The sequence below is a fragment of the Narcine bancroftii genome, chromosome 13 (genome assembly GCF_036971445.1).
Source record: "Narcine bancroftii isolate sNarBan1 chromosome 13, sNarBan1.hap1, whole genome shotgun sequence".
In the NCBI taxonomy this organism is placed as follows: Eukaryota; Metazoa; Chordata; class Chondrichthyes; order Torpediniformes; family Narcinidae; genus Narcine; species Narcine bancroftii.
In genome coordinates this window covers 79373393-79386802 of record NC_091481.1, presented here as the reverse complement: position 1 = coordinate 79386802, position 13410 = coordinate 79373393, and the positions used below count along the sequence as shown (strand labels likewise).

The following is a 13410-nucleotide window of genomic DNA, read 5'->3' as shown; positions in this document are numbered from 1 at the left end:
TTTAAATTCAGCTAAGTGAGGATTTCGGAGAATCCAATTTCGGATCATCGGAATTCCAAGGTAGTAATAACTTTATCCCGATTAGAGAGAAAAACAAACCCCATTCCTACTTTGTCCACCTTGTATGATCATATTTAATAATAAAATTAAAACAAGAGAAAAGAAACTAAGATCAAATTATTGTATTGTATTAAAGACTAAGAAAATGACTCATAAATGCACCCCCCCCCCCCACAGCATTTGAAATCTTACCCCCAAATTATCAATTGAATAGCGAATCTTTTCTAAGTCCAAACATGACATAACGTCTCTCAGCCATCGAGCATGAGTGGGCAGGGCAGCACCCTTCCATCTAAAACAATATCGCTCGCCTAGCCAAAAGAGAAGCAAAGGGTAGAATTCGACATTTAATTGATGTCAAAAGAACATCATCCTTTCCCACTGTTCCAAAAAGAGCAACCAAAAGGGTTTGGCTCTAAATTTATGTCAAGAATTAAAGATAAAATACCTCTCCAGTAATTTTCCAGACCAGGGTAAGTCCAGAGCATATGAATTAAAGAAACAAAAACTTGTTTTGAATCTATTTCTATTTTAATTCCTGGCTGTTGATCAAGTGGACTGGACTATTTGAAGTGTTGCTAAAGATCTGCATCTTTTCAGCTCAACGTCCAGGACGCAGCTGTCAATCACCTGAGCAGTGGACATCCTCAGAGCACCTCCAGTGCGGTCGACCTTGATTTCCTGGAGGATGACATCCTGGGGCCCTCTTCGAGTTCGAACCTGCAGAACTCCGACCAACCCTGCGACATCCTGCAGCAGAGCCTGCAGGAGGCCAACATCACGGAGCAGTCGCTGGAAGAGGATGCGGACCTGGACATCGCCTCTCTTCACTTCCCCTCCCTGCAGCCGGCCTCACAGGCTGGGGACGGCGGCCAGCTCTTCCCCAACAGCACCGACCTCATCGGCCTGCAGCAGCCTCCCGCTGTCCTCGCCCAGCAGGCTCTGATCCAGCAGCAAACCATTGGCGGCCAGGTGGTGAACAAGGCCATCAACATTCAGCCCTTCCTGCAGCAGGTGGGGCTGGGCAATGTCACGTTGCAGCCCGTGTCGAACCTGCAGGGGCTGCCGAACGGGAGCCCGTCTGGGGCGCTGGGCCTGGGGCAGATCCAGGTGGTAGGGCAGTTGTCCAGCCAGCCAGTCATGGCGATCAACCAGCCGGCGCAACAGATCATCACCAAGACCGGCCAACCAACCCAGGTGACCACCGTGCCAGGAGTCAGCTACATCTCCTCGCCCGCCTCCGACCAGCAGCAAGTGGCCTTGAGCTCAGCAGGAGTGTCCCCACCAAATGCAGGGTTGGTGCTTCAGAAGAACTCCGCCCCGGCTGCCCTCAACGGCAACTCCCTCTTTGGGGGCTCCCTGGGGCACGCCGGGCCGCGGCCGGCCTCCGCCGCCGCCATGATGCAGGCGCAGCTCTCCGCACCGAACGTCATCGTGCAGAGGACGCCCACCCCCATCCAGCCCAAGCCTGCCACCGGAGTGGTTCAGCACAAGCTCTTCCAGATCAGCTCCAAGTCCTTCACCGGCGCAGCCTTGGCCATCCAGGGCGAGGCACCCCCGCAGCCGCCACAACCAAAGGCCCAGCAGAACGTCACCTTCATGGCCGGCAAGCCGGGCCAGAACGTGGTCTTCTCCGCCTCAGGCGCGGGCTTTCCCCAGACCATCTCCTCCACTGTCTTCAAGCAGCACCAGGCCCCCCAGCCGGCTTTCGGCAAGCCCCTGAGCCTCCACCTGCAGGGGGGCAGCATCGTCATCCAGCCACAGAACGTGCACCAGGCCATGTTGCAGAGCCAGAACCAGTTCCTGTTGCAGGGGCAGCTGTCTGGGGCCTCCAGTGTGCCTCTGTCCCAGCAGCTCTCCGCCCTGCAGCCTGGCATGGCCGGGCAAATCCTGGCCACCCAGCCGGCCGGGGCGCAACCCAACGCCACCCACATTATCGCGAACCAGGCCCTGCCAGCTCAGATCCTGGCCAACCAGAACCTCGCCGGGCAGCTCAACCTGGGCCAGGTGATCGCAGCCCAGAACGCTCATGGTGCCACGCACATCCTCTCCGCTCCCATCCAGTTGCAGCCAGGGGCAGTGGGGCAGCCCACCCTCTTCCAGATGCCGGTGTCACTGGCCGGAGGCCTCAGCTCCCAGAGCTCAGCCTCAGGCCAGGGGTCACTGGGCACCAGCGGGGTTAGTCAGCCCGCCGTCGTCCAGGGGGTGACACTGCCCAGCCAGGCTGCCGTGCTGGGTGCAGGGGAGAACCAAGCGGCCGGGATGCAACCCCCTCCGGCCACCAGCACCCAGCAGGGTCCCGGGGCAGGCCTGGTGGCCCTCGGCAACGGACAGACCTCCCTGTTGACGGTGCAGAGTGCCAGCGCATCGCAGAGCCAGGCCGGCAATGGTGCCGTGGCCCCTGCCGGCAAGATCGTCATCGCCCAGCAAGGCTCAGGTTCAGCTGTGGCCCAGGACAACGCGCAAGTCTTCTTCCAGCAGGTGAGACTGGCGGCGAGACCACTGCAGTGCCTCTGACCACCCATCCGTCTCCAGCCACGTGCCGTTTCCTACCCACTCCTGCCCACTTGTCCGTGAGGGAGGAGCCGTTCGGCCTGTCATCACTGCCATTGGAAGCATGCCTCGCATTTCCCCTTTCACCCCCCCTTCTCCCTGTCTCCTTGACCCACCTCGCTGACTTGTCAAACTCCCGACTAACGTAGGATTATTCCCCAGTCTTCTCTTGCCTCCATACAAACTGGGAGCGGCATTGCAGCCCATTGGTGTCGATGATAAATTTTCCAGTTTTGGCAAATCCCTCCCTCCAGTCCCCAGGCCCCCCCTCCAACCCAAACCCCAGGCACTCATCCCCCCACCTCCCCACACAGGATATTTCTCTCTCTCTCTCTCTCTCTCTCTCTCTCTCTCTCTCTCTCTCTCTCTCTCTCTCTCTCTATCTCTCTCTCCCCCTCTTCCCTTCAAGCCCTCCCCAGTGGGGGCTTCACCCTTCCATTCACTCCCCAGGGACACTCCATCCACAATTCCCTCTCTCCTTTCTCCCTTGCTCAGTTACCCTCCGTGACAGATGTGAGCACAGAGACAAGGAGGAGTGTCGGGATTGGTGGGGGGATTGCAGAGATGGGGGGGTGTGTAGGGACCAGAGGAGCTTACAGGAACAAGGAGGGGTTTTGCAGACCAGAAGGGGTTACAGAGACATTCAAAGATGGAGGGAAGTTGCAGAGACAGGGAGGGGTGCAGGGGACTGGAAGGTTTACAGAGACCTCCAGGACTAGGGTACTGGGTCAATGCCCAGCGCTGCGTCAGAGTTGGTTCTGTTCCTGGCACCTCCCTTGTGTTTTAATTTTGCTGCCCCTCCCCATGGCTCCTCCCACCCCCATTCTCTTCCCTCACCTCACCGTCACCTTCTGCCCTCCCCTGGCTCCCCACCCACCCCCTCCCACCCCAACTCCCTCACCCCCGCTGACTCCTCTGTCTGGAATGTTACAACAGGAGGAGAAGCAGCAGCAACTTTACCAGGCAGCCTTGAAACTGCAGCAGGAGAGAGGCTTGAACCAGCCGTCACCCCACAGCCTGGCCCCGACTGTCACCACGAGCAGCGTGCCCGCCTCTGTGATCGTCAGCAGTAGCGTGGGGCTGGCAGCGGCCGGACCCCCAGACTCCAAGGGACAAACAGTGCCGCCCGCACTGCCAGGCTCTCACTTCCAGCAGACCCTGGCCGGTCAGGTAGTCCAATATGACCCATCCCCTCCTCCCCATCTCTCACTCTCTGATGCTTTTACTAATAAACCTCCTGCTTTGGGTTTCTAAAACTGCAGAAAATTCCTTAACAGCGCAAAACAAAAATAAATCCTTAATTAAAGCTGTTGTTTTGGCTCAGCTGCAGGATCAGCTGCGGTGTCCGTGTCAGGTCAGAGAGTGTCCCAGGGAACCTTGGGGTGCAGTTGGCAGAGTTCAAAAAGCCAGGGAGAGTTTTTGTAGAGGAGATGAGAGGGGACACAGCAAAGAGTACTGAGTAACAAACCACCCTCTGGAGCATCTCAGGGTCAAGAGGCATCAGTGGAATGGTCAGATTATTGAGTCAGAATAGATCTTGAGAGGGTTGGGGGGGGGGGACAGTTGCTGGGTCTGTAACCAGGGCAAGTGGATTGACAATTGATTGAGAGGATTGAAAACCTCTTTAGACAAAAAAGTAAAAACGCAAAGCTGGAGAAACTCAGCGGTGTCCTTTAAATAACACAGATAAAGATACACAACCAATGTTTCGGACCTGAGCCCTTCATCGAGGAAGGGTACGATGACCTTGATGAAAGGCTCACGCTCGAAACGTTGGTTATGTATCTTTGCTTGGATAAAGGACATTGTTTGACCTGCTGAGTTTCTCCAGCAGTGTTTTCACTTCAACCGTGGTGTTTACAGACTTTCGACTTTAAAACTGGGAGTAATTAACCAGATTAAAACTACATTCGGCCTTCTCAAAACTTCTTGAACAAAAGTTGTTGAGGAGTTGGGGTGATTTTTATATTCATGAAGGAAAACAAAATGGTTTTAATCATTTAAATTTGAAAGGAGTATCTCAACCAAAAGGAAATCACTAAGATTCAGAGGAGTGAAGATAAAATGATCATTCTGAAATAAACTAGACTTTAAAGAAATTTCTGGCGATGGAAATGTTGTCAAGAAATAGCACAGGGCCAGAGCCTAAGTGCTGGATGATGCAGGCTCATTGGGGAGATTCCAGGCACTCTGTGTTAGGAAGGGACAGAGTGCAAACCTGGCACAGTCAGTGCCCCGCGCTGTCTGAAAGGAGATTGTATGTTCTCCCCATGTCTGTGTGTGCTTTCCCGAGTGCTCCGGTTTCCTTCCCACCCTTCAAGGTGTAAAGGGTTGTAGGTCAATTGAGTGTAATTGGCCACCACGGACTCATGGGCCAGAAGGGCCTGTTACCGTATGTCTAAATTTAAACTAAAGATTCTCCCTCCAAATTTCAGGGTGTAGGGGGAGAGGTTGGTGCAATAACCATAAGGGATTTAAAAGGGTTCTCAACCCTTTTCTTTCCACTCACATCCCACTTTAAGTATTCCCTAGGCCATCGGTGCTCTGTGATTAGTAAGGGATTGCTTAAGGTGGGATGTGAGTGAGAACCACTGCTCTAGACCCAATTGTTACTGGAATATTTTGCTTGAGAAAAATGGTCATTGGCCCATTTCCTTTGGAGTTCTGAAACCCTGCACATAACGAGTCCATTAAAACAGTGGTTTTCTTTCCATCCACAACCCACCTTCAGCAATCCCTTACTAATCACAGAGCACTTATGGCCTAGGGAATACTTAAAGTGGGATGTGAGTGGAAAGAGAAAGGTTGAGAACCACTGATTTACACAGAAAGAATACTAAATAAGCAATCTCATGTAAAGGATTAATTTATTGAGTGTATGTAAGATTTTTTTTGTAGATCAGAATATTGAGGACCCAATGTAGAACAGACATCAAAGGTCTAACATTGGACAATTAAAAAAAATGTTGATCATGTAGTCAAGGGTACTTCAGGGAATAGCGATCGTGTCTGAAAGTGCTTTGGTCCAAACTGAAGCACGGCCTTCTATCGAAACAAAGCAAATGAGGTCATGTGGCAAGTCTATAAATCTCTGGTGAGGCCGCGCTTAAGAGTGTTGGGTTCAGTTCTGGTCACCTCATTATAGGGAGGGTGTGGAGAGGGGGGCAGAGGATGTTACCTGGATTGTGAGGCAAGGTTAGCAGAGCTGAGGTTATTATCTGGAGTGGAGAAGGAAGAGAGGAGACTTGATAGAGATCGTCAAGCTATAGATGGGGTGGAGAGCCAGGGCCTTTTTCCCAGGAAAGAATAGCAATCACCAGAGGATAATTGAAGGGATTTTTTTTACACCGAGAGTTGTGGGGGCCTAGAATGTCTTGTCAGGGATGGTGGTTGTAGAGCTCGTCGAAAGAACCAAAGACTTGTTGATCCAAACCAAGGCTTTTATTAGCAAAAGACAGGAGCTCTTCACAGGTGGCCGACCAGTCCGGAATGATCCGACCTGGCTAGGGACACAACCCTTTAATGCCCAGACAATAGGTGTGGCTAAGCTCTCAGCCAATCGCTGTAAGCACAGTCTAGATACTGTAACTATATACACTATATACATTGGTGATAGATCTGTACGTTCACAGTGGTGGAGGCTGGAAGAATAGGGCCATTTAAGAGACTCTTGGATAGAAGAAAAATAGAGGGTTACAGGTTAGGGAGGGTTTAGTACGTACGTTTTTTAAGGAATATTTGGGTCACCACAACATCGAGGCTGTAGGGCCTGTACTGTGCTGTAGCATTCTATAAAGGTGTGACTAGGCACTGATAGATTGGGAAAATGCCTAAATAGAAATGATAGTAATAATTGGCATTAAAAGGATTTAAATTTAGACATACAACACAGTAATAGGCCACAAGTCCGTGCCACTCAATTTATACCCCATTAAGATACATCCTGGTACGTTTTTGAAGGATGGGAGGAAACCGGAGCCCCCCGGAGAAAACCCACGCAGACACAGGGAGAACGTTCATACTCCTTACAGACAGTGCAGGATTCGGACCTTGGTCTGGTCCCGAACGCTGGCGCTGTAAAGGCGTGGCACTGACCGCTGCGCCAACTGTGCCGCCCTATAACAAAGTCGGTAACAAATGATCGTCTCCTGTGGCAGAAAAGTACAAGAGTAAAAGTTACCCATCCGTGGCTAATACAAAGCTAAAGATGGACCTCTCACTTTGGTTGAGATTGGGAGATTTTTGAATTTTACAAGAGTGGAGGATAGTTTGTGGAGAAACCCGTAAACAGACTGGAAAAGTCTCAATAGATGTGGAAAATGGAGAAGATCAGCAAATAGCCTTTCATAGACTGAGACAAGAATAATTATTTTGGAGTGGGGGAGATGAGGAAATGGCACAGAAGGAAAAGCATCCACGCATTTGGTATGTTCCTTTGTCGAACACCACCCAGAAAATCTACTGGCAGTAAATTGCAGGGTCAAGAGTCAATAAGGGAGAGGAAAGAAATTAGCACTTTATAAAGTACACGTGCAGTACCCCGTATCCAAAACGTTTGAGACCAGACGGAAAAAAACCAAAAGCAGCTCAGTAGCGTCAGCAGAATACTTGTATCAGCGGTTAAGCAACATCAACGAACAATGACGTGAGGCCACAAGTGGAAAATTCACATGAAATAATGTTTAATATGTGCCCTGCTTACAAAATAAGATGTATGAAGCACCCGCTCCTGGCCGGGAGCCCGAGGGGTCCCCCTGCTCCTGGACATCACCGATGTTGAGAATGGAGTCGCCGACTCCGGCTGCAGCCGATGTTGAGGACTTGGACCCAGCTCCGTCTGTCATCTTCCCGACCAGAAACAAAGATTTCATTTTTTTTTTTAACTGTTACTGCTGTCAAATTGTCACCAAAAGAGCATCAGGGCCCCACAAGAGCAAGTCAGGGGGTGAATTTTCTTTCCACTTATCGGCACTTTTTTAAAAAATCGGTTTTTGGATCTTTTTAGAACTTCGGATATGGGGTACTCGACCTGGAATTATTTAGACTGGAATTCAAGAATCCTCAGAACTTGGTGTGCTACATCCCAAGATTTTGGAGATGCTGGATGTTGTCTTCCAACATTCTGTAGATACTGCATCTGTTCCCAGACAATGTAGAGCTGGTAAATCATGGAGAAACCAGGGATAGAAAATGGGGAGTTGGACCAGTTGTCGGGTAGAAGGGGGGAAATGTTGGCTCCATGGTTAAGGATGGTGGTAACTAGGCACTTCGAAAATAAAAATACAGTTGGTTGGTTTACGCGGGTTTTTGAAAAGGAACTCATCCTTGACAGAGCTCTTGAGATTTTTTGAGGTTATACAAGCAAAACAGATTGGGATGGTTTGAATTAAGAGGAGGTGCATATTGTCAGGCTCTGTGGATTGGTAAAGACACGGCAGATGGAATAGAATGAGGAAATGTGGGGGATCTTCCACTTGGGATGGTAGATACAGGAAAGTAATTTTTAAATATTGCAATCAAAAGATATAGGTGTCTTCATGACTCCGACATTGAGGAATTTGGTGGTGTACATTTGTCCCTTCCTGTCAACCTTGGGGTATCTAAGCAGGAGGTTGCAGAGATGAGCAGTGCTGAGGCATGGAATTAGGGGATAGGACATCAATTGTCCAGCAATCGGGCCCAGCCTGTGCGGCTGGCAATGCCAGTGATGGCCCTCAAAGATTGTGTGTTTGTGGCGCCTAATGGACGGGTGCGGTTCACACCCACACGCAACTCGCCCCAACACATTCCCGGCACCTCATCTCCTCCAAGTGGCCTTTCTGTCTTCTCTCTTGCTTCTGGCTTAAAGCTGCTGTTTGCTCTCTCTTCCTTCAGTCCTGGTTCAATCCATGCGTTGTGTCGTGTTGGCTGTCTGTCTGAGGGAGGTTGTGTGTTGTAACAGGACAAAAGCGCCCACAGAATGCAAGCAGGTCGAAGGCCCCGTGACTCACCACCATTCCTTTCCCAAGGTTCAGCAGATGGACTGCCGAACAAGCCAATCCCAGTCGGTGCAATCATTTGGTGGGAGGTCAGTCTGATCTCACTTCCCTCCCAGAATTCCCGGCCAGATTTGCTTATTCCCCAAGGCTGAACCCCCACTGAGCTCATTGCTTTGAGTGATTGGGATTGACCAGCCCTGTTAACCTGCTGGATGCTGCAGTGTGAAATGGGTGCACAAGTTTCTGAATGTTCATTCTGTGGTGTGCACTGGAATCTGTGTTTTTCAAATTATGACGAGTCACTATTTCATCTGATTAACAACCTTTTATTTTTTTTAATCAAGATCTCTGACTTCCCAGCAGCCAAGGAAATTTGCAGGGAGTCTGATTTTCCTACACTGGTTAATCTGACCAGCACTGCATGTACACAACACCCAGAACGTTATCAAACATTGCAGTCATGTTGAACTGCTTAAACTTTGACTTCAAGTTGCTCCATGTCAGGGTAGGGAAAGTTATTTTAAGGGATGAGATGTGGGGCTTGGACAGCGATGACAGTCGGGGTGATGACAAAGGCTGGACGGAGTTGGAAGCGAGGAGGTTTTCTACTGATGGTTCAGGGGCTGCAGCGGCTTACAGGGGGATGAGACCACTGGCGCGATCTTTTTTTTAAACACCTGCAGCACGGTAACAAGCCCTTCCTGCCCATAAGCCCATGCTGCCCAATTGACCTACACGTTCTTTGTACGGTGGGGGGAACCCCATGCAGACCCGGGGAGGATGTCCAAACTCATTACAGACAGCGTGGAAATGGAACTGTAAATGGAATGGCGCTGTAACAGCATGGGGCTAACCATACTGCCCCAAATCTGTAAATTAAAGTGAGAATCCTTAAACTCATTTGTAATTTAAGTGGGGATAGATGTAACCGAGGTTTTACTTGCTCACTCAGTGATGGAACAGTATAGAGGGAGCTTCACTCCATCCAATCAGCTCTCCTGCGAGTGTGCGACGATACACAGGAATGGATGTTAAATTTGCGTTAAGGATTCTCGCTAAGAACAGAAAACTCTGAATCACTTTGATAATTGTTGGTAAATTTGCCAGCAAACTATCAATCAATCCAAGCTTCCATGTTGGTTAAAGTTCTGGGTGCCGTGTTCTTGCAGTAAACTTTTACACCCCCACTGTTGGAAAGTTTGATGCAGGTTTACTTGATCAGGAGTGGTGTTGAGGCCAGACTGTGGGTGTTGTGGGCTGTGCATAGGATTGTGAGCTCGCACCACCTTCTACTTCTTTTTGCTTTGTTTGGCAGATGGTTGCGGGGCAGCAGAAGACGCCTCTGCAACAAGGCACACCCACAGCACAGTCGCCTGTTCCTCAGGCACCGGCAAGCGACCCCCAGCTCCACATCCAGATGCCGTCTCCCCACCAGCCGCAGCGGCCCCCCTCCCAGCCGCAGCCCCTGTCTCGGCCACCGTCACGGCCACAGAGCCGCCCGCCCTCGCAGCCCCAGGCATTGTCACGGCCGCCATCGGAGCCGCTCTCCCGCTCCTGCACCCCATCCCAGGTGCCCCTCCAGCCCCTCTATGTGATCCAGACCCCACTCCAGTCCTCTCCGCACGGCGGCTCCCAGGCGCCCCACCCCATGAGACCCCCGTCCCAGCCCCACCTGCAGATGCAGTTCCAGAATGCTGGCCAGCACCCGGCCGAGACCCAGCTGACGCCTCCGGCCCAGAGCCAGGCCGAGGCACCCACCCCGCCCCACCTGCTTCCCCCCTCCACTGCCCCCTCGCAGACTCCCAGCGACCCCCTACCCCCTCAGCCACACGTGCAGCTCCAGCTACACTGCCAGCCCCACCCTCAGGCTCCTCTGCAGCCTGTCTACCAGACGCTAACCCTGACCCCAGAGCTGCAGCAGAGGTTTCAGATGGTGACAAGCCAGCTCCAGACAATGTCAACGATTTCCAACCCTACCCAGCAGCACAAAGCCATCATGGAGAAACTCCAACAGGTGAGTGCCTCCTGTTTTCTGATCACTTTGCAAAGCGTGAGAACTCCATTACAGCGAGAAGTATCACAAGCAGCTCGTCTCACCCCAAGAAAGTCTGCCTCGTTTGTTGCAGGTTCTACGTTTATACAGTCCAAAACCCACCGCCGCCCCCCCCCCCACTTCGGTTTCCAGACCGTTCAAATGGACTGCTCCATGTGAAAAATAGTGCCTATGGCAGGGGTGGCCAGAATACACAGTGACAAGGAGGTCTCGCGAAACCTGGCCTTGGTGGCCACCATGTTGTATTTGGCATTGTGTCATTGAGAGCCAAGGCTTGGGCGAGGAAGGAGGACAGGTGGGTGTGTTGTGTTCCTTGTATGACCGGGTTGGCAGCGGCGGCGCTAAGCTGGGGAGGGCTGGCCTTCAAGAGGCACCCCCCTTCAAGTGGCTCCATGGGCATGTGCCATGCCTGCCATACCCTAGATACACCCTTGTCCATACTTCTTGGGATTTGTTAATCTGATCAAAGGTGGCCAATCACACACCTTAGATTATTGCCCAATAGGTGTGTTTTCTATCCTTCATTAGAGCATTCTTATCTCTACACTAATTTTATTGTCTCTGATTGTACAAGTACAACCCAACAAAACAGCATTCTCTGGTCCTCGGTGCAAAACCCGCAGACACACAACCAGACATAACACACATTCAATCGAGCATTACTTATGCAGGACAAGTATTCATAGATGAATAAATATTGTTTCATGAATATGAGAGTCTCGGACGGTTAGAGTGAGCAGTTTCTTTTGATCGTTCAGCGTTCTCACTGCCCCGTGGGAAGAAGCTGTTCCTCAGCCTGGTGGTGCTGGCTCTGATCCTCCTGGATCTCTTTCCCGATGGCAGCAACTAAAGGTGTGGGGTGGAAGGGGTCCTCAATGATTTTGCACGCCCTCTTCAGACAGCAACCCCGGTAGATTGCATCAACAAGGTGGAGGGGACTCCAGTGATCCTCTCTGACTCTCTTATGGTCCTGTGATTGACTTCCCATCCATTTCTCTGCAGCAACCTACCCCACACTGTGATGCAGCCGGCCAGGACCCTCTCGATACAGCTCCTGTGGAAGTTCGACATAATGGTGCCCACTTCCGCCTTCTCAGGAAATGCAGTAATCGTTGTGCCTTCCTGACAAATGACAAGATGTTGAGGGTCCATGAGAGGTCACTAGTTAAGTGAACTCCAAGGAACTTGGTGCCCTCCACTAAAGAGTATTGATGTGTAGTGGAGGGTGGTCATTCCTGATCCTCCTGAAGTTCACTATCATCTCCTTCGTCTTGTCCATCTTGAGTTTGGGGTTGTTCTTCTCGCACCATATCGCGACCACTGTTGTGTCATCTGCAAACTTGATGACACAGTTGGAGCTGGACCTAGCAATGCAGTAATGGGGCAAGAGCGGGCTGAGCAGACAGCCCTGAGGTGTGCCAACGCTCAGTGTGATGGCGCTCGACATTCTGCAGCTGACCAGGACAGACTGTGGTCCTTCCACGAGGAAGTCCGCAATCCAACTGCAGAGTGGGGTGTTTATTCCAAGTGAGATCAGCTTCTCCACTGGCCCCTGATTGTATTAAATGCCAAGCTGAAGGCATATGAGGCATCGTTTTCTGGGTGGGTCAGGTCAGAGTGAAGCAGCAAGGCTATAGCATCATCTGTGAAATGATTTCTTCTCTAGGCGAATTGAAATGGGTCCAGCACATCTCCAAAAGCGCAATGGGAGGTGTGCTTTGATACTCAAAGCGTATCTTTATAATGGAGGTCAGTGGCACAGGCCATGAGGCCTGTTATTGTCACCCTTTTGGGTGCCGGGATGACGGTGGCTGTCTTGATCCCTGTGGGAATGATGGCCTGCTGCAGTGAGGTGTTGAAGATGTCCACGAAGGCCTCCGTCAATTGGTCTGCGCAGTTCCTCAGCACCCGATCAGATATATTGGTCAGGTCCCACCGTCTTGTGTGGGTTCACCTTGGATTCTCCTCACCTTGGCCCAGGGGGCTCGTTCATCAGGGCAACACAGAGCTTTCCATCTGTGAGCTAGTATTTGCAAGTTATTACAATTATCTTTTTCATATTCAATGTTCCCTTTGTACTCTGTTGCTGGGAGTAGCTCCCTCAAGGTCATGTTTCCTCCTCTTATCTTATAAGCAAGTTTAGCTAGAGGGTTCATCTGGGATCTCTGCATTTTTCTCACAGCATTGCTTTGGATGTTTTAACACTTGGTGTGCCGTGTCTTCCACACAGAGTGATGCAGCCGACTCTTCACGACTGTCTGAGGTTGGATGGTGTTGCACTGAGTACTAAAGAAGGGAATGCAGCAAGCTTGCCTCTTCCAGTCAACATTTTAAAACTTAGGTGGCACAGTTAGCACAGCATTTAACACAACGCTGCTTCAGTGCCAGTGGGTTCGAGTCTGGTGCTGTCTGCAAGGAGCTTGTACGTTTTCCCCATGTCTGCTTGGGTGTCCTCCCACCGTTCAAAAACTTATTGCTTGAGACTTACTCTTGCAATGCGTCACTAATATTACATCCGTATTAAGAATAAACAGATTAAAAGACAAAAATACTTTCACTGAACAAACTTGCATGAATATTTAAACCTTAAAGCATACTAGACTGTATTTGCACTGACAAACTTCACTTGCATGAATATATAAACCTTAAAGCATCAGTCACATTATTTGAAAACTTGTAACTGTCGCTGCGTCTGCAGGTTCCTCCCCCTCGAAGGAGCCACCTGAAAGACGATAAATAACATCACAGATAATTACCCCCCCCCAA

At 50.7% G+C, this 13410-nt stretch overlaps 1 protein-coding gene across 5 annotated transcripts in view; it reads left to right on the top strand.

The window, feature by feature from the left end:
* Positions 1-13410, top strand: part of LOC138748245 (BRD4-interacting chromatin-remodeling complex-associated protein-like) — a 142235-nt gene that overhangs the window by 95291 nt on the left and 33534 nt on the right. For 4 of the 5 annotated variants that reach the window (XM_069908078.1, XM_069908079.1, XM_069908080.1 and 1 more), the window contains exons 6-8: positions 661-2541; positions 3550-3783; positions 9907-10605. In XM_069908078.1, coding sequence (XP_069764179.1) covers positions 661-2541; positions 3550-3783; positions 9907-10605 — 2814 coding nt within the window. The remainder of the gene's footprint in view (positions 1-660; positions 2542-3549; positions 3784-9906; positions 10606-13410) is intronic. The other variant, XM_069908081.1, reaches the window with a different exon arrangement.